This window comes from Leiobunum rupestre, chromosome 1 (assembly GCF_980474605.1).
Source record: "Leiobunum rupestre chromosome 1, qqLeiRupe1.1.hap1, whole genome shotgun sequence".
Taxonomy (NCBI): Eukaryota; Metazoa; Arthropoda; class Arachnida; order Opiliones; family Sclerosomatidae; genus Leiobunum; species Leiobunum rupestre.
Window position 1 is genome coordinate 52,770,261 of NC_143384.1, and position 21,006 is coordinate 52,791,266.

A 21,006-nucleotide genomic window follows, 5' to 3' on the forward strand; every position below is an offset into this window, starting at 1 on the left:
TTTATTGCCGATTTTGTTCAAAGTCCGACGTAATGAAGACCTGTATGAGGTATTAAATTTTTCAAAAGGAGACGTTTCACTAGCCATTCGATTTGCCATGGCAACCGAAAATGTTTTTGACCACTTAAAACAAATAAATCTCCATTTAAAAAAAAGCATGGGATTTTCTCGGTTTCACGAAAATGTTTGAGAAAATTTGAAAATTCACGAAATGGGTAATTTAGACCGCATTTAAGTAAATTTCATCAAGTTTGGGTTAATTGGAACATTTTTGGGTAAAATAAGGAAAAAAATATTATTTTTGTGTTAAGTGATAAAAAACATTTTCGGTTGCCATGGCAAATCGAATGGGTAGTGCAACGTCTCCTTTGGGAAACTTCATATCTCATATAGGTCTACATTACGCTCGACTTTGAACAAAATCGGCAATAAACACCTCGGGTACTCTCCTTGTTAATATGGTATGTTGGTTGGGGCAAATCTGAAATAAAAATTTTATGAGTACAGAAAGTTTTTTAACTGGTAGAAAATAGTTTTAATGCCGAAAGTTGGGCAAGGGTAAGCATTTTTGCAAAGCACATATAAATTTAAATGAATATAATTTTAATATTTAAAGTATTTTAATAAACAGTGGCGCCATATAGAGGTTTGGGTGATTTTCCCTGGCTCTTCTTTTGCTTCCTATTTGCGCGACGCTGCTTCTTTATCACATATTTGGTGGTCCATTTTTTTCACCATGGAGGGGAGTTAGTCTTGAGGATTAGAATTGCTCAATGCCATTTAGGTGATTTCTCCGAGGAATTTCTTTACTGGCTGAAATTTTTTTTGGTCTGTTGTGGCTCAAAATTCCTTGTGTTTCAGTTGATTTGGCTGGGGTTTTTCTGCTCTCGTTGAAATTAATTAGTGCTTGGCTTTTTACTTTCCGAGATTATAATTTGGTTTTTAAAGTGTTGGTTGCACGAAAAATCGATAGAAATAAAAACGAATGAATGCGGGCTTGTTTTGAAGCCCAGGACGTTCTCTTTCCAAAAATGTCATTGTTGAAACAAGTTTCCAAGCCTAAGTGTACTAATTTTGAGTCCGAAACTGACCATTTTCGCTCCCCAAAATCCTGAAATTTTCGTCAAATTTCTCTCCTCCGTAGCACGAGCATTTTGGGGCAAATCAAAGCTGTAGTTTTATTCCTAAAATAGAAGGAACTGAAGTGGAGGAATTCTGTTTACTTGTAGAAGTTTTCAAACCAGAGGTTTTTAATCATATTATTAGGCTTATTATCGAAATAATTTTTTTTTTACGCGCGCTAAGCGGCACGCGCGACCCGACGTTTAACAAAAACTTTACGAGGAGCCTTCGGTTTTATATCGTTTTTCTACTTCGTAGGCTTGTGTATGCCTATTTCAATTACTACTGCGTAGGACTTTTTCCTGGGTGTTAAATCAACCTGCTTTTAATCCCAGATGTAAAGAAATGTATTACAGATAATTAGCCAATGATACGCTTCGCATTTTCTGACGTCATGGGTGCCGAGAAAGTCTGGAAATTCGCCGAAAAACTCGATTTCCACCATTTCGACTTCTTTTTGTAATAATTCAAAGACCACTTAACCGATTTTAATGAAATTTTCTGTACTTGCTATAAAATGTTTGCTCTTTCTAATGAATCATTAATTAGCCATAGCTAAAATTTCGTGCAACCAACACTTTAAGTTTAATAAATTACGTTTTTAAAGAATTTTTATTTGAGTTTTTTTTTGTTTCTAACTATTATGGTGGTTTTTTTTTCAATTTAAGTGCCTGCATTGAAAAGGAGAGATCCAGTATACAGGGAAATAGGAAATTCCAAGAAACAGCACAGACTTCCTTCTAAAACTGTTCAGCTGGCGTTGGCCGGGCCAAGTACAAGACATGGTACATCACACCAAGAATTTCGCCCTAGCTCTGAGAATATGAGAGTCCATGACACAGTAGTTTTGGCCCTTACGCCTGTCCTAGGAACTTTGCAGAAAGTGAAAAGTCTAAATCGAGATATTGAATTTATGGAAAAAGATAGAGACACTAAGACTCAAAAGCGACTTGACCTTGCATTCAGAGAAAGGGAACAACAGGCTAAGGCTGAGAAGCGACTACAACTGGAATTCAGAGCATGGGAACGAGTTGCTGTAGAAAATAGACGGAAAAGTGCAAGGTTTTTCGAAAGAGAGCGCGAATTGTCTTATCTGGTTTTGGAGGCAAAGCGCTTAGACCCTGGATTTAGAGAAAGGGAAAAACAAGCTATAGCTTTGGATAAAAACTGTCCCAAAATGATTAATGAAACACCAAGTTATAAGTATCAAAAATGCTCCCGCTTGTTAAATATTAATATAGGTAGGGGTCTTAAAAAAGGCAACTTCAAAAGATTATCTGAAAATATCAGAGATTGGAAGCTGTCTTCTAATTGTAAATGCGTGGTCCAAGTTGAAAGGTTGAATTGTGATGATATTCGAAACAATACAGACAAAAGTATTTTAATTGATTGATTTCATCTACCATTTTTCTTTTAATAACTAAATTTATTTTTTGTTAAAGGTATTAAGGTTGAGTCATCTGAAACTATACGCTATTATGACATTCTTCCTAATCGAGAACCAAATGGTTCAGTTGATGGTAGGTTTAATTGTTCACCTTTTTAATTGCAACAATGACATAATTAGATCGTGGAATTATTCACTAGCTTCACAAGAGGATGAACAGAGTGCAAAGTTAATTTGTGAAGTTGAAATTAAGCAAGAACCTGGACCCAATTCTAGAGGTATGTTTTAACTTTTTATTCCCATCTTGTGAAGACTCACTTCCCCTACATCATAACGTCACTTCCCCTACATCATAACGTCACCTTATCTTAGGCGTGGGAGAGTGCAAGTGAAAACGATGTTTTAGTTGAAGTAAGTCTTCATAAGAGGGGGGGGGGGGACAAAATACATAATAACAATAGACATTAGGGAAAGTTAGTTAAAATAATCACCACATCAAGTATATTAAATTTTACATTTTTGTGTATCAAACACATATCTCTCACCTGTGATTAACAATTAGAAGTGGTTCTTTAAGACCTTTGGCAATAGAAATTAAAATCTCTACCCTTGTAACTTTTTAGAACAATAATAATTTATGACTTTACAATATTGTTTTTCATAATTTTCATAAGTTGTTGTGTATCAAAGCTTACCTTGAAACGCGGCATACATTTTGTTCAATAATATCACATGATATATGTGACCAATATGGTAGAGGCAGCTGCAATTACTGCTGAGTATAATACAGATAAAATATAAAGATCTTAAAGAAACCAATGGTACTGGTACTTACTATTCATTTTAAAAACAACGCTAAAACTTTGTTTATGAGAAAAAAATGTATATTTTTTGTTTTGGAATGTATAGGAGGAGATGGTAAATGCAGCAAACGAGAAATGCCATTTTTTTCTGTCGATGGCAAGAAAACGTACCTTAATACCAAATGCAGTGTAAAGCTAAAAAGACTCATTATCACGCCTTCTGGGAATGTGAAAAACAATGGACTCTTGAAAAGTAAACTATCTGAAAAAGGAATGGGTAATTTAACTACCTTATATCTAACACATTGGATTGATTTAGGCTTCAACTTGAATTTACTGTTTGAGTTAATGAATGAATTGAACACTGAAAGTTCATTTAGTTGCCCTTACCAAAAAATAAGTTGTCTAAGAACTATTTAAGTTGGTTTTAAGTTTGTATTTGAGACAAATACCAACTAAAAACCTACTTAAAAACAACTTAAAACCAACTAAAAACTTACTTAAAATGTTACTTAATAAAGACCACTTAAAGCCAACTTAAAACTTACTTAAAATGTTACTTAATAAAGACCACTTAAAGCCAACATAAAAAATATGTAATTTTCTGACCACCAAAAACCAACTAAATACCAACTTAAAGAAAAAGGCATTTTCCCACCAACTTAAAACCAACTTATTACCAACTTAACTAGTTTACTGAAATATGCTGACCACTTAAAACCAACTTAATATCAACTTAATTGTGAATACCAACTAAAAACCAACTTATTTTTTGGTAAGGGTGAAGTTATTATTTTAATACTAGTTAAGAGAATTATCTTTTAATACATATATAACGTTTGTAATACTAATTTATAGATTATTTTATATAGTTTATCATGGAAGCATGTATATATGTGGGGGGGGGGGGGGGGCTAATGTGGTTTCCCAAACGTTGAGACTTGAAAAGTCTACGTAAAATAGCATGGGAAAATCACTGTTTGTAAGGGTTCCCCCACGGCCATTTTCAAAAAATTAAAGTTTTAGCCAAACAAATGTGTTAAATTGATAAAGAATTGGACAAAATCAATAAAACTTTTGTAAAATCGTAAGGGTTTACAAACTGTAATTTTATCATGCTTTTTTACGTAGAGAAAGTGTAAGCTTGAGTTGTGAAAAACATTTTTTGTTGCCATGACAAGACGAATGGCCATTGAAACTTTAGGAGCTTTCAAGGTACATTAACCCCCGAGTTTGAAAAAAATCGGAGGGAAACACCTAGGGATGTCTCCTTGAAGTGTGAAAGATTTACCCCTGTAGCAAATCAGAGTCGGGCCGACGTCAGATTTTTACGTAAATAACGAAGTCGGCTGACCGTCTGCTTGATAGGCTTTTTAAGGACCAAATATCCTAGGGGTAAACGAGTCGGCTGACTGTCAGCCGACCCTAAACGTTCTACAGTATACAACTGTAATCCGACTGTAACAGGATACGTAACCGACTCTGAAACATTTGCCCGACTTTACATACGCCCAACTTTACATACGCCCAAATTGCCAACCGTTTAACAAGCAAACTGACTCTAAATAGATGAATGACTGACTCTCAAACAACTTTGGCTCGACTTAACATACGCCCGAATTACCGACCCATTACCAAGCACATCGACTGTAAATAGATGAATGACCGACTAGGAAACGACTTTGGCCCGTTTTTATATAAGCCTGAGTTGCTGATCCAATTACAAGCAAATCGACTATAAATTAATATGTTACCGACTCTAAAACCACATGGGGCCGTTTTGCCAGAAACTCTACCAATTTGAACAATGATATTTTGCTTGAGATAGACCATTTAAAAAAAAATTGGCATTCTATCAACATAAAATAGAAAAAACACCGTTATACCTGCTAGTCCATGCAGTCCTATTTATATCAAATTTTTTTGATAAAAATCACATTAAAGTTTAAATGAAATTAAGTAGTAAACAAAACGCAATGCATATCTTTCAACTTATATTTTTTATTCAAATAGAAAATATAAGATTTATTAAATAATTCGTGTATTTAATGTGTATATGAAGCACGAACATGTATATCCAAATATGTATAATTTTAATAAAGGAACTTTACAGGTGTAGTGTTAAGTGACAGTTAAAAAATGCAATATGATAATAAAATATGTAGTTCCATTATTCAAATCAGAGCTATCATTCTCTTAAAGTTTTACATGTAGTTAAAACCAGAGTTATTACCCCTCGTCTTCGTCGTTTTGTTTTTGATCACAATACTTGTCCAAACTCTTCACTTCCCGAAACCCTTCCTGTCTATATAATGTGTGTTTTACCTAAGATTTCATAACTTCTTCAATGTCAAATAGCTTTATGATATTATGGCAATTGGTGAACAGCTTCTGCATTTAATAGAAAAATCTTTCAGTTAGACATTTATCCAAATTCACACATCAATTTAATTTAGCTAGTCACTATACATTGTAAACAAAAGCTTGAAAGCTAGTCAATATGTCATTGTAAACAAAAGAAAACCTAGGCCTAATTTCTATTCTATTCCAATCCTCCACTTATAAGAAGATTATCTTAGATTAAAATGAAATGTCAATGAAAAAGCTTACATTAGAAGATTATCTTGATACTGTATGCAAATAATTTCAATGTTTTACATAAAATTGTTAAATATTTAGAAACCGTTATGGCACGTGTAAATCAACCCAAAGCGGGAGAACAATTTATCTCTAATAGTTACGAAACGGGACCAAAGATGGCGCTCCGATAGTAGATTTCAAAATTTAGTAGTTTTAAAGTCGGCAATTGAACTATAATTTCCAGTCAGCTTTGCATCGGCATACAGACTCCAAAAAATCTTAAATGCATTGCTACCTATTTTCGTCGCTAAAACATTAATGACTTTTTAAGTCGGCTTTTGGTCTTTGACTTAAAACCGACTTTTCGACTACAACCCGACTCTAATACGACCGGTTGTGCTACAGGGGTAACTACAGGAAGGGGAATAAACAGGTGTAGGCCATATTAAGGACACCACTAGCAATGGTGTTCCTGCATTAGCCCCACAAAATGGAAAATTGTAGTCATCAGTATTTTTATTCAAACGCTACAAATATATTACATCGTATTCAGTAAGCTCGACAAGAATATGGCGTCGTCTTAAAGTTGTTAGATATTTGACTCCGAAGTACAAATGGGAAAAGTAAAATGTCTAAAATGGTCATGTGACACCAAAAGTTGTTGTTCCAACTTCTAGATTGCTCTGCTTTACCTCTATCAAGGGGCTTTCAAATGAGAAAAATTATTACCCTGCAACTAAGAAAATCCTGGCGCTGTGTTCAAAAGTTAGAAACCATTCTGATTTTTTAACTACTATTTCTTTACCAGCAAAGATGGAATCTTTTCGATGCTCCGATTGCAACTTGTTTCTCAAGGAAAATGAATTTATTTTACATCGTCGTGACAGACACCAGGATGAAATGCCATTTAAATGTGGTATTTGTGAATTTAAATCACACAAGTGGTTGAATATTGTTAAACACTTAAAGTTGCACAATAATTCCCAAATGTCTTCCGTAAAAAAGTGTAAGAACACCATCACTAAACCCAAACATTCAGGTTGTAGGATTGCTGTATCACGAAAAGAAACCACCCATGAGGTAACTATATTGCATCCATTTGGTTGTTATTTCTAAAAATGGTCCAGAATGTATTAATTATTCTTATAGAGAATGATGATGTTGTGATGATTTTTAGCGTTTCACCCAATTCCCCTCACACTTGAAGAGTAGGCTCCCTCGCCCAAAAAAAAAACCAAATCAGCCTGGTGCCCTTACCAAAAAATAAGTCGGCTAAAAACAACTTAAAACAACTATTTCAACTTGGTTTTAAGTTTGTATTTGGGACAAATGCATACATAAAAATAGCTTAAATCATCTTTAATAAGCAACTTATTTCCAACTAGACCCGAATCAAACCCTTAAGCCGCGTTCACAAAGACGTTAAAAATGGTAAATAGCTTAAGTTGAAAGCGAAAGGTAGAAGACGAAGTTAGAAATCGGCGGTTCACAAAGCCGCTGAAAGTCGAAAGGGGAGAGAAAACTTCTCAAAACGAGAGGGAATTCGGCGGTCAACCCGTATCTACTCCAGTTTGATATTTCGACCTTCGGCTGAAAATCACGTGCCAGTTTTGGCCAATAGAGAAGCAGTTATGACGTCGTGTCGGTCATGTGATACACAAACACCGGTTTTCTTGAGAGATAGTGGAGTCCGAGGCCCGAGGGAACGAAAGACTTTGTTCACCTCGTGGTTTCGGTGCGCTATGGCTGCCAGTGCCACAAATAAAACTGTGTAACTGTTAGCGCGAGTAAAGGAAGTCTTTGTGAACTGCTGACCTTGTGCAGAAGGAGAAAGAGAAAGGCTGAAGTCGGATCACCCCGCTGAAAGCGGGGTGCTCTTCCCCTTTTTACTTTAGAATTCTCCTCAACAAAATGTCTTGGTGAACGCGGCTTTATAACTGTTCAGGGAGAGGGGGCACAGATTGTACCTGTACATACTGATTATGGATTACAACATGGAGCGCATTGTAACCCGGCCACCGGAATTATTGGCTTTAAAAGTCGCTTTATGACTTAGGCCTAAAGTGGTGCCTTGGGTATTAGCCTACCCTTACCAAAAAATAAGTGGTCTAAGAACTATTTAAGTTGGTTTTAAGTTTGTATTTGAGACAAATACCAACTATAAACCTACTTAAAAATAATTTAACACCAACTTAAAACCAACTAAAAACTTACTTAAAATGTTACTTAATAAAGACCACATAAAGCCAACTTAAAACTTACTTAAAATGTTACTTAATAAAGACCACTTAAAGCCAACTTAAAACCAACTTAAAAAATAATGTAATTTTCTGACCATTAAAAACCAACTAAATACCAACTTAAAGAAAAAGGCATTTTCCCACCAACTTAAAACCAACTTATTACCAACTTAACTAGTTTACTGAAATATGCTGACCACTTAAAACCAACTTAATATCAACTTAAATGTGAATACCAACTAAATACCAACTAAAAACCAACTTATTTTTTGGTAAGGGATAGCTGATTATTATTATTAAAAAGTAACTTCCTTTGACCTCTATCGTAGTTTTTCTCAAATCTCAATTTCGTTTTTTTTTTCAGTTCTCTATTTCAACCCTTACCAAAAAATAAGTTGGCTAAAAACCACTTAGGACAACTTGTATATCAACTTGGTTTTCAGTTTGTATTTGGGACAAATGCCTACTAAAAAATAACTTAAATCATCTTTATTAATCAACTTATTTCCAACTAAACCAGAATCAACATTTACATTTAACTACTTAAAACCAACTTAAAAATAATGAGTAACTTCCTGACTACTAAAAACCAACTAATTACTTGAAATATGCTGACAACTTGAGCCTACTTAATACCAAGTTCATATCAACTAATAATGTGTATACAAACTGAAATCCAACTTATTTTTTGGTAAGGGGTCATTCTCTCTTAGTATAAATAAATATATTTTGATATGGTATTATTTTGGCAATACAGGTAAGACCTGGAACTTCTTCAAAGGATGAAACTAACCATACATTTGAAGATATTTCATCTGAATTCAATGTAGAGCCACCTTCAAAAATTAAACCTGATGAGGAGATTTTGGTATTATCTGATACAAACGTGGGCCTGAGTATTCCATCCAAAAATCGAGGTACATTATTTTTGACCAAGCTTAAATAATATTTAAAAATATATTTTTGTATTTTTGTTTGAGGTAACTTTATGCCTAAGATAAAAGATCTGTAGTCTGAATGCTTGCCATATACCTCTAGGTTAAATCACAAATTTTTCCTTTTATATTTTTGGAAATTTATGTTTAGTTACATTTTGTACTAGAATGGGCCCATACCAAAAAATAAGTTGGATTTTAGTTTGTATACACATTATTAGTTAATATTAACTTGGTGTTAAGTAGGCTCAAGATGTCAGCATATTTCAAGTTACTAGTTAAAATGGTAATAAGTTGTTATTCAGTTGGTAGGAAAATACTTCTTTTTTTAAGTTTGAAATTAGTTGGTTTTTAGTAGTCAGAAAATTACATATTTTTCAGTTGGTTCTAAGTAGTTAAATGTAAGGGGTTGCGATTCTGGTCTAGTTGGAAATAAGTTGGTTATTAAAGATTATTTAAATTATTTTTAAGTATGCATTTGTTCCAGTCCTAATACAAACTTAAAACCCAGGTTAAATAATACAAACTTGAAAACCAATTAAATTTAAATAATATAAACTTGAAAACCAAGTTTAAATAATACAAACTTAAAACCCAGGTTAAATAATACAAACTTGAAAACCAAGTTTAAATAATACAAACTTAAAACCCAGTTTATATAATACAAACTTAAAATCAAGTTTAAATAATACAAAATTAAAACCCAGTTTCAATAATACAAACTTAAAACCCAGTTTAAATAATACAAACTTAAAACCCAGTTTAAATAATACAAACTTAAAACCCAGTTTAAATAATACAAACTTAAAACCTAGTTTAAATAGTACAAATTTAAAACCAATAATAGTTGTTTTAAGTGGTTTTTAGCCAACTTATTTTTTGGTAAGGATGGGTGGAACATTTAAGAGTATTTTTTAATGTATAAAAGAGTACCATAGTTTATTACTTTTTTGGTTTTAATTAATAAATTTTAAGTTTAAACTAATCAAAAAGTTAGTTGTGCCTCACACTAAAATTTATTTATTATATTGTAGAAAAGTGCTATAAATCAGATATTTTAGCCATACCGCCTTGTATAATAGTAACAATAGAACCCCACCACCTAATGCTCTTTTCTAACTAGATTATTTTAGAGAGTTTACTTAGCAGTTGTGTGGTGTTGAGGTTATTGGCTTACGACTAGAGAAATTGAATGTAATATTATAAATTATTTTCAGTCAACAGAGTCATTGATATTGAAAACAGCAATGATGATTTCATATTTAAATGTCATTTTTGCAATGTACGATTTTCTTCAAAGCCTGCCTTGGATATTCATATCCGTTTTCATGAGTACCATAAGGAAAAACGAGATAAACGAAAGTTGTCTAAAGAAAGTAGCACAACTGTAAGTTTTTTAAGAACATTATCCACTCTTGTACTAACAGTCTAGTGGAGGCAATGCACTGATTTCAATATGATTGTCAAGTAGAGGCTATCACTTTGGTAGTTAAAGATATTTCAAAATTAAAATTAAAAATTTAAGTATATCATGGTAATATGATTAAATAAAGTTATCTAACGTACGATAACCCAACCCCTTTCCTAGCCTAATCTAAACAATAATTGGTAAAATTTCTAATTTTAATATCTCTGAAAACTACTCATTTCCGGAGAACCGTAATTTTGATTTAAAAGTGATAATCCCTAGTCGACAATGGTTCCCTGTTATTTCCCCCCCCCTTCTTTATGGGAATTGTCCCATCATACTATAGTATGATAGTTGTAGTTGATTTAGGTGAGCAAACTAAAGCAATTTGCTATTTTTATACATTAGCCATTTTAACGTCTGGGGCTAGGATCGGCTGGTTCTAAATCATTTAAGCCAAGTGGGAGATAAGAATTTGTCATTGACTCATCTCATGAAAACTTTCTGGGATTTTGCATTTAAAATAGGAAAGAAATTTACTTTTAATTACTTAAAAAATTACCTGTTCTACTATAAATTTGTTTCAGAAACTTGTTAACCGACAGTTAAAGTAAGGTATTTTGGAAAAGTTGCAATGTGTTAAAATATTTCCTTGTATATTTAAATTGAAATTGTTTTAGTCAAATTATTGGCAGGCTGCATCCATTGACTACAGCTTTTTGGTATTTTGTGTAAAAATTAATGTATGGTGTACAGATAGTTTTCTGGTGTTTCAAATGTGCAAAATTTCTAAATTATTCTACAAACAACTGTAGCTCTGGTACCTTCGCTTGGGTCCAAAACTACAACAATTTCAGTGTGATTAACTTTGCCCCCTCCAACTTATCAAACATTCTTAACAATTGCTCTGTAATTTCCACTAAAATTTAAGATTTTACATTTATTTTGTTCCCTATTTATGTATTTAAATTTCATTACAATGGGATGTTACATGGTTCCTTGATCCGTTGATTTGACGTGGAATGACCCATTTAATTATCTTTTCTATTTTATATATTTCTAGGTTGAGTCTGTATCAATGTCCTCCAATATCATAATTAATTTTAAGGAGCAAAATGAAGAACCTCTCTTTAAAATAACGGATAATGATATCTGCCAGTCAATTGAAGTAACCAGTAATGTGAACCTTGTTGAAAATGTTGATGGTAATGCTCTGTTTTTCTGAATTAGTGTCTACTGAACCAAAAAATCTGGTTTTATAACCTAATTAGCTAGTTTACGTAGAGCCATGTAGTGACCAACGCTCATGAACTGCTGAATTATTGTTCCTCAAATAATATCTGTGGTTCGTTTGTTAAAATACCTGCGTACACAAGCACATTTCTCGTTAATTGTCGCTGTGACAATTTTCTATGTTAATCTTGTGCTCTGCACCGCATTTGTTTCGGACGTAAATTAATTGTTTGCCATTCCTCCAAAACAAAATCCTGGCTTCATCCCAGGATAAATTTGTATTATTTGAGAGTTGTGAGGCGTTTATAGTGTTCTGGCTGGAATTTATTGTACAAAATATTTCATATGTGGTTAAAATAGGTTTAACAAAACTTATTATTTTTATGGATTTTTGATAGTGTACATAATGTGACATCTAGGAATGATTATTATGACTGATTTCAGTCTACCTTTTGCGGACCATTTTTCGTCATTCATTAAATTTGTTAGCGTAGACACATGACAAAGAAGACCACATCTTATGATAATATCTATTTATTAAAACTGGTTAAAACTAATGATTATTTACATAATTGCAAGTAATAGTATATAAGTTAACTCCATCAAGGCATGAGAGAGACTGCTGCTTTTTCATTAGTTGACTCTCATATATATAGTAAGATAAGGTCATGTGATAACAAAGCCACCATGCTAAAGGTCACTACTCTTTAGATAACAGATAAGATAAGATTAGTACAAACATTATTAGACCAAAACGTTTTTTAGTGACTAACAACAATATTTAAAGATATTAAGCAAACTTATGTTTTATTCTTAACACTCCCCTATTTTTGAATATTGGCTAAAATATTTACTTAAATTTAATCTGATAACTTTAACATTCTAACCATATTACTAAAATTGTGCTTATTTAGTATTTTCGTAAACACATCCGCTACATTGTTCTTAGATGTAACAAATCTTATCCTAAACACTCCTTTCTTTAGTTCGTCGCGTATAAGATGATATCGTATGTCTATATGCCTGTTTCTCTTATTTTGGATGGAGTTTTCGGAAAAAGCAATGGCTGATTCATTATCGCAAAATATTATCGGTATAGGCATAAGTACATAAAAGCTCTCTAGTTCTTTAAGTAATGGCTTAAGCCATAAAAGTTCTCTCACCGCTTCGGACATGGCGATATATTAGGCTTCAAACGTGGATGTCAAGACGGATTTCTGTTTGGCTGCACTCCAGGAAAAAGGTGCGGTCCCGATGTAAGCCACGTAGCCGAAGTTAGACTTCCTGGTATCCCGATCAGATGCCCAATCACTATCACTGTAGACATTCAATTCTGCGGTTTTTTGTTGTTGCTCATAGATTAGGCCGGTCGATGATGTGCTTAGTAGATATCTCGTAAGCTGACAGAGGCGTTGCCAATGGCTAATGCCAGGATTGCTGTTGAACTGAGACAGTAATGTGACCGAGAACAAGATATCAGGTCGTGTGCGCTGGGCGACGGACATCAGACAGCCCACCAATGATCTATATGGTTTCTTCTTAATTTGCTGCATCTCCGCTTTTGTTGATGGGCAATCGTCTCGTGAGATCACGACTCCGGCGCAAATAGGTAGAGAGACAGGTTCTTCCAGAGAAATGTTAAACTTCTTGCCAATTTCCTTGATATACGAGGACTGATGAAGTTTCAGAGCTCCTTTAGTTTCTTCAAACTGAACGCCAAGTAGAAACCTGATGGGCACCAGGATTTAAAGTTCGTACCTCTGCGAGAGTAGTCTATAGACCTCCATAATGACATCTTCCGTCTTCGTTAAAACGATCAAGTCATCCACGTAAATAAGTACTATGGCTTGGTATGGTATGTAATAAATACAATTAGTGCTGAGAAATTTCTTAAAACCCAAACTTTTGAATGCTTCGTCGAGCTCCATGAACCAATGACGCCCACTCTGTTGCAATCCATAAAGCGCTTTAATGAGCTTGAGGCAATGAGTACTACGGTCTCTTGTTTCGTAGCCAGGTATTTGCTCCATATAGATGTCACGGTCTAATTTCCCATAGAGGTAAGCGTTCTTTACGTCCATATGACAGTGGGCCCATCTAAACGTCATGACAAACAGTGCTATAAAAAAACGTACAAGGTTGAAGTTTACTACTGGTGAAAAGGTTTCGTCATAGTCAATGCCCTCCATTTGACTGTATCCTTTTGCGACAATACGGGCCTTGTACCGGATGATTTTTCCTGCATGATCTCTCTTGATGGTGTATATCCATCTACAGCCAATAACTTTACGATTATAAGGTTTCGATGTAACTTCTGTTACCTCTCTTGCTGTTAGTGTTTCCATCTCTTCATCCATAGCCAAACGCCATTGTTTTGCTTGCGGGGAGTTGACGGCTTGCTCTTATGTTTTTGGTGCGGTGATCTCAGTGCAATATACTTCGCAGGTTTCAGAGATGTCTTCTTCATCTACGGAATTTATGTGGGATGCGGTCTCGGTACTTCGTGAAAAATTCCAAGTGTTGATGTCATGCGCCAATCCATGATTGTGTAAGTATCTCTGGACCTTGGGTTTGGACCTCAGCTTGTCTCCATCAGGGCTATAATAATAAACATCAGCCATGCCTTTTGTTAAGCCGCTTTGGCGTATTTTAATTTCTCTTCTCCACCCAGTTGGTAACTGTGGTGCCTGCGTACAGACAGGTAGAGGACCTGTAGCCCCTGACGGGATCTCCCTTGCTGGTTGGCATTCAGTTGCTTGAGGTACTGGGCTCGCAGGCATAGCAGGTTGTGCTGACTGTGGTTGGACAACGGGTATGAGCAACTCTGATTCTTGCTGAGATTCGTCCTCTTCCTGTGGCCAAAAAAATACCAACCCTTCGTCGCGTTTTGATCTTGTCAGATACTCCATTCCCATGATTGATTCATCAAATCGCACATGCTGGGATTCTGTGACGCTGCGGTCAGTAGGGAAATAGATTCTATAGCCCTTAGTTCTCAGGGCATAACCAATTAGAACTCCAGGTCTGGCTCTGCTATTGAATTTATGGCCACGTTGTTGCTTGGATACATGGACAAAGGCTAGACTGCCGATACGTTTGAGATGGTTGGCGCTAGGCATGTTTTCGACCCAAAAGCTCTGCGGGACTTTATCCTCGATCTGTGAGTGCTTCACTCGGTTTTTGAGATACGCTGCTGTTGTAATGAGTTCGGGCCATAGACTAAGTGGCAGCTTCGCATCCTCAATGAAGGTTCGGACAGTATTGAGGAGTGTACGGTTAACTCGTTCCGCTACACCGCTCATCTCTGGAGAGTAGGCATTGGTACGTTGATGTTGAATCCCCGATTCGTTACAGAAAGTCGTCATCTCGCAATTACAATATTCAAGGCCATTGTCAGTTCGGAGTGCCTGGACCATTTGTCCCGTCTGATTTTCCATCAGCCTTCGGAAGAATGTGAATTTCTCAAATACGTCGTTTTTATTCGCCATCGGATAGACCCAGACACGCCGGCTATAGTCATCTACAAAGGAAACATAGTATCGTGCACCTCCAATTGATCTTACCGGTGCTGGGCCCCAAACATCAGAATGGATGAGACCAAGGATACGTTTACTCTGGATCTGGTCAATGCTCCGGTGCACCGCCTTCGTACTCTTTCCAAGTTGGCAAGGAACGCAAGTTGCCAATTCACCAGTTAACGGCGTCAGACCTTTCAGCATGCTATGTTTCGACATGTACTTGAGGTCCCTCTCATTTACGTGGCCCAATCTCCAATGCCATTGCTCCAGCTCTTTGGATCCAGCTAGACCTTCGACTGAGTTTGCATACGCTCCGATGCGAATACCATCTTGATTCACAGCATGAGCATTCCGTAGAGTGTAGAAGTTGTCGTTTGTCAAAAACCCTTGAAATAAGAACTTGCCTTGTTGACTGGTGACAGTGTAAGTTGAATTGAATATGATCGATCTGTAACCAGCGTTGTCTATTAGGCGTCCAGAAATGAGATTTCTCCGTAATCCTGGGGTGTAGAATACATTCCGCAATAGATGATATCCTCCATTTCTACCCCCAATTTGTAGCCGAATGTCACCTTTCCCTTATCGATCTGTAACCAGCGTTGTCTATTAGGCGTCCAGAAATGAGATTTCTCCGTAATCCTGGGGTGTAGAATACATTCCGCAATAGATGATATCCTCCATTTCTACCCCCAATTTGTAGCCGAATGTCACCTTTCCCTTCGATTCTAGACTTTCCTTCTCCGCAAGTAGCCTCAGCGTTGACTGGATTGCAAAACATGAAGAGCTCCTTATCGTTGCAAAAGTGATGGGTGGCTGCAGAGTCAATTACCCAGTCTGTTGACTGCAGTGATGATCATTTAGCTGATGCGAACGTGGCGGATTCGTTCCCTTCGTTCCTTGCTTTCTGCCTTGAACCGGATGATCCTGAACCATCATAATGCTTGGAACGAGTTCGGCATTAGCTGGCCCTGTGACCATGCTTGTGACAGTAGGAACAGGTGAAGCGTGGGGCTCGAGCTGCGGACTGTGGCTTTGGTTCTCTCCCTCGGATTTGAACTGCCATGCCATCGGATTTCGTATACACCACTTCTTTCTGGGTTTGTCTGCTATACTCTGCTAACAAAGTGCGTTTAATATTCACTGGTGTAAACTCACTATCTGGATAATGATAGATCTGCTGGACTATTTTTTCATAACTTTTCGGTAATTTGCTGATTAACTGGTAAGATATGTCCTTGTCCTCCATAACCTCCCCAGCTTCTACTAAATGCTTCTTTATTTCATACAATCGTCCAATGAACGTCGGGATCGGTTCCCCAGATTTACAATTAATAGAATAAAATTCCCCACGCAATGCTGCGATGCGTGCCCTTGATCGAGGATAGAAAGCATCTCTAACTGCATCCCAAATGTCCTTAGGAGTAACTGCTTCGGAAATTAACCCTCTACAATCTTCACCTATGGATCTAGCTAGTATCGCATAGGCCTTGGCTTTCCTGGACTCAAATACCTTTAGCTCAGCTTGGGTGGCCTTTTGCTCATCTGGCCCCTTATCTGTACCAGCCACTATTCCCCAATATTCCCTTTCTTTCAGTACATGTACAAGATCCCAGCTCCAGTTTTTATAATTATCATGGGTTAATTTTTCAATTCCACTTACAATACTGCTGGCGTCCGCCATATTTAAATGAATTACCTCCTCCAGTTCCTGGTCTTGGTTGCAACCACGCTCTGCTACCACTTGTTAACGTAGACACATGACAAAGAAGACCACATCTTATGATAATATCTATTTATTAAAACTGGTTAAAACTAATGATTATTTACATAACTTGTATACTATTACTTGCAATTAACTCCATCAAGGCATGAGAGAGACTGCTGCTTTTACATTAGTTGACTCTCATATATATAGTAAGATAAGGTCATGTGATAACAAAGCCACCATGCTAAAGGTCACTACTCTTTAGATAACTGATAAGATAAGATTAGTACAAACATTATTAGACCAAAACGTTTTTTAGTGACTAACAACAATATTTAAAGATATTAAGCAAACTTATGTTTTATTCTTAACAAAATTATATTTTTTTTTGAGTTCGCGAGTTTTAATAATAATTATAATAATAATAATTATACTTTATAAATAAAAAAAATCGGCAAACATCTAGAGAACTGTAAAAGAAGTTTTAAATCTAAACGAAGGTCACTCTTCGATTTGACCGTTTTCCAAATTCATCAACCACTATCATTGGGTTAGCTTTCAAATAATTCGATATATCACGATTAATCCACAATGTGGCCAGACTAGAAAGTCTAGATTCTCCCATTGTTGAGTGTAGACGAGTTTCAATTCTTTTAAGGGAACTGAAACTCTAAAATGGTATTGGCCACGGGAATGCACAAATCCACTTTATAGTACTTGGCTAGGTCTGGAAATCCATTGTCCATCGTCATCAAATAATTAAAGCACTCTGTTACGCTGTTTAAATTTTTAGATTTAATCAAATTTCTAGCTATTTTAATTTGACTCTTTAAGGAATCTAGGTCAAAGTTAAACCGGCTGTATGTTTGGCAATGGGCTAAGACGTCATTTTCGTTAAGAAAGTTTTCTGACTCGGGATCAGAAGCCATTACATTCTTTAATAAACCACTCTTCCAGTAGTCGAGTTTTCATTTCCGATAGAAATTTATCGATTAATTGGTAATAGATGGATCTCAACTGATTGTTTATGGTATTTGCTTCCGATTCTCTACTTCCCGTCGTGCATGTGATTATAGCATGTTTTAGCCTTTTGTTGGGGATTATTTTTCGTTTTCTTAAAGCTAAAAGTTAACTGTTGCGATCCGGTACCGTGATAAGAACGGACTCCGCCTACTTTGAAGCTTCTTCCCAAATTGAGTTGCAACGTTCAGAGCTCCTAATTTCCTCTAAGTTAGTTACAGAAGCTGAGCAAATGGCTTCCGTATAAACAACTTTCGAACTTTGTAAGTATTCCGACAGCGAATTTGTAACACCTAAAACTTCATCTAACGCAACAATTAAAATTAAGTTGTTAAATTTCTGTAATTGAGAAATATATCTTCGACATTCAGCTGCTTCCTCAGTTTTACCTTTCTCAACCTAATTTTCTAATGCTAAAACAACAGAATTGAACCTATTTCTAAAATAATGAATTCCTTTCTTTTTACTCCACCATCTTGTATCGCAACTTTGAGGCATTTTAAGGACGACGTCATAGCCCAACTCTTTCTGGGATTCCTCAAAACATTGGCTTCTAATAGCCAAATTGCTTTGGAAATTGTAGATTGCTTGAACTAAACCAAGCAATTCTCTCACTGCCAATATATTAGAGCAGCAATTGACCAAAGCGAGATTTAACCGATGAGCGTAGCCGTGGACGTACGGACAGTTACCACCTAGTGCCCCTTCTATTCTAATTCTAACACCTGATACGTGTCCGCTCATTACACTAGCCCCATCGTATTGTAGGGGGGAGATGGTTGTAGTAGGAGTTTCCTACGTGAGTTCGATAATATTAATTGGAATAAAACTCTAAGTCAATAGAAGGTCTTTATTCTTTCCTTAAAACTTTAACGCGACAGCCAACGGATAATTTACGTCGAAGTGGTACTTTCAGGAGTAGTCCTGATTCTCCCCCAAACCTCGATGCAGCTCCTCTTATATCCTTGAAAAAGCCCACGCTCGCCTGACCCTTGAACGGTGATAAGGAATCCGTCAGACCAGTGGCGCCATCTTCCCTGCGCCGCATGAACCTGTAAACGAGCTTAAGCCCAATCGGGGTTTCCCATATAGGCACCCCGTTACAGTATGTTCGTGCAACGCAATTTCCACTTAATAAACCACTGCGTTAGAAGGTTTATAATAGCTAAGCTGATGTTTTCACAATCAAACTTATGCAAATCTGTGTACCCTAAAAATCTCTCTACGACGCCTATTTTATTTTTAGTATACCGAATGCAAACACTTAATTGATCTACACCTGCATTATCACGAGTTTCATCCGCAATAACAGAGTAAAAGCCACCGGACTCATTAACTTCTTGGACAATGGTTTTCTTAGCTACACTAGCACTAATATTAAATAATTCGTTAATTATGCATATATTTGGAATAATTTGGCACACACTCGCACTTGGTCCTTAAATCAGGACATTTCCTTTTCAATAGTTCTAAAATTTCATCGAAATTCCCTCTATTTTCATTTTTGTCATCTGACCTATGTTCCCGAAGCGCGAGATCTTGTTGGGCGCATATTAAAAGAATTTCCACGTGAGTAGCTAACACCTCTATTTTGAATAACGTCCAGTTTATGGTGGTCATTAACCTGAGACGCTATTGTGCCGCGGGATTTCGATTCCAAATAGTCTAGGTGCTTTTTTTAGGATTGTTGGTGCAACGATTTAGGCGAAGTAAAATGTTCTTCAACTTAAAAAGGCTGTTTAAAATAGTATGTACTAATAGCCTTGAAAAAGGCTGTTTGAAAGTGTAAATTCTAATTACTAAAAACCTTTAAAAGGCTGTTAAATAAGGATCTACAGAAGTATCTACAGATAGCCTTGAAAAGGGCTGTTAAATAAGTATCTACTGATAGCCTTGAAAAGGGCTGTTAAATAAGTATCTACTGATAGCCTTGAAAAGGGCTGTTAAATAAGTATCTACTGATAGCCTTGAAAAGGGCTGTTAAATAAGTATCTACTGATAGCCTTGAAAAGGGCTGTTAAATAAGTATCTACTGATAGCCTTGAAAAGGGCTGTTAAATAAGTATCTACTGATAGCCTTGAAAAGGGCTGTTAAATAAGTATCTACTGATAGCCTTGAAAAGGGCTGTTAAATAAGTATCTACTGATAGCCTTGAAAAGGGCTGTTAAATAAGTATCTACTGATAGCCTTGAAAAGGGCTGTTAAATAAGTATCTACTGATAGCCTTGAAAAGGGCTGTTAAATAAGTATCTACTGATAGCCTTGAAAAGGGCTGTTAAATAAGTATCTACTGATAGCCTTGAAAAGGGCTGTTAAATAAGTATCTACTGATAGCCTTGAAAAGGGCCTTTTGAAAAATGACACTAACTACTGACTGAGAGACTTGAAATAGAGAACTGTTCCTTTCTCGTGAAAAAAAACGAAATGAAGACTTGAGAATTCTACGATAGAGATCCGAGGAGTCAAGGAACTAGGAAGCCACTTTCGATCCATGTCGAAAAGCCACTTTCGATCCATGTCGAAATCCAAAACCAGTATGTGCAACACGTTCTCCCTCTACCCCTGAACAGTTATTGGCCATTTGTCGGAATTCTGAGAAATTCATCTATGCTCTCCATGACCATTACAGGTTTATCTCCCCCCCTCCCACTATCCCACATTTTACCTCTTAACAGGTGCCAAACGTCACCAGCATGGTGAAAAATTTCGGTGGTCACTAACAATGCCCAGAAAAAAAAAAGATATATTGCTACATAGCCCTAGATAAGTCAGTAGTGAGAAAGAGGAATTAATTATACTGAATTCCCACCAGCCTCTGTCGAAAGATCTTTTGGCAGATTCTCTTTCAACGACAGTACTCAATAGGGGGCAATGACAAAGGGTTTGCGAAATAATTCAACATCTTAAGTGCTGGCTTCCCCCCCCCCCCAACATCTCTCTGCTACAATCTTAAGTTGTAACCAGTATCTACTAAAAGCCATATGTTTCTGAAAAACCTGCGATATGTTTGTAATTTTGAGCTCACAAATTCTGGAATACAAACTTTTAAAGAGA

At 36.1% G+C, this 21,006-nt stretch overlaps 1 protein-coding gene across 1 annotated transcript in view; it reads left to right on the plus strand.

Moving 5' to 3' along the window:
- LOC149963233 (uncharacterized) overlaps positions 1 to 21,006 on the plus strand; it is a 32,399-nt gene that overhangs the window by 1,780 nt on the left and 9,613 nt on the right. The window contains exons 3-10 of the mRNA XM_090165357.1: positions 1,791 to 2,498; positions 2,565 to 2,642; positions 2,710 to 2,787; positions 3,419 to 3,589; positions 6,701 to 6,972; positions 8,890 to 9,049; positions 10,285 to 10,454; positions 11,539 to 11,680. Of these exons, the coding sequence (XP_090021483.1) occupies positions 1,791 to 2,498; positions 2,565 to 2,642; positions 2,710 to 2,787; positions 3,419 to 3,589; positions 6,701 to 6,972; positions 8,890 to 9,049; positions 10,285 to 10,454; positions 11,539 to 11,680 (1,779 nt within the window). The remainder of the gene's footprint in view (positions 1 to 1,790; positions 2,499 to 2,564; positions 2,643 to 2,709; positions 2,788 to 3,418; positions 3,590 to 6,700; positions 6,973 to 8,889; positions 9,050 to 10,284; positions 10,455 to 11,538; positions 11,681 to 21,006) is intronic.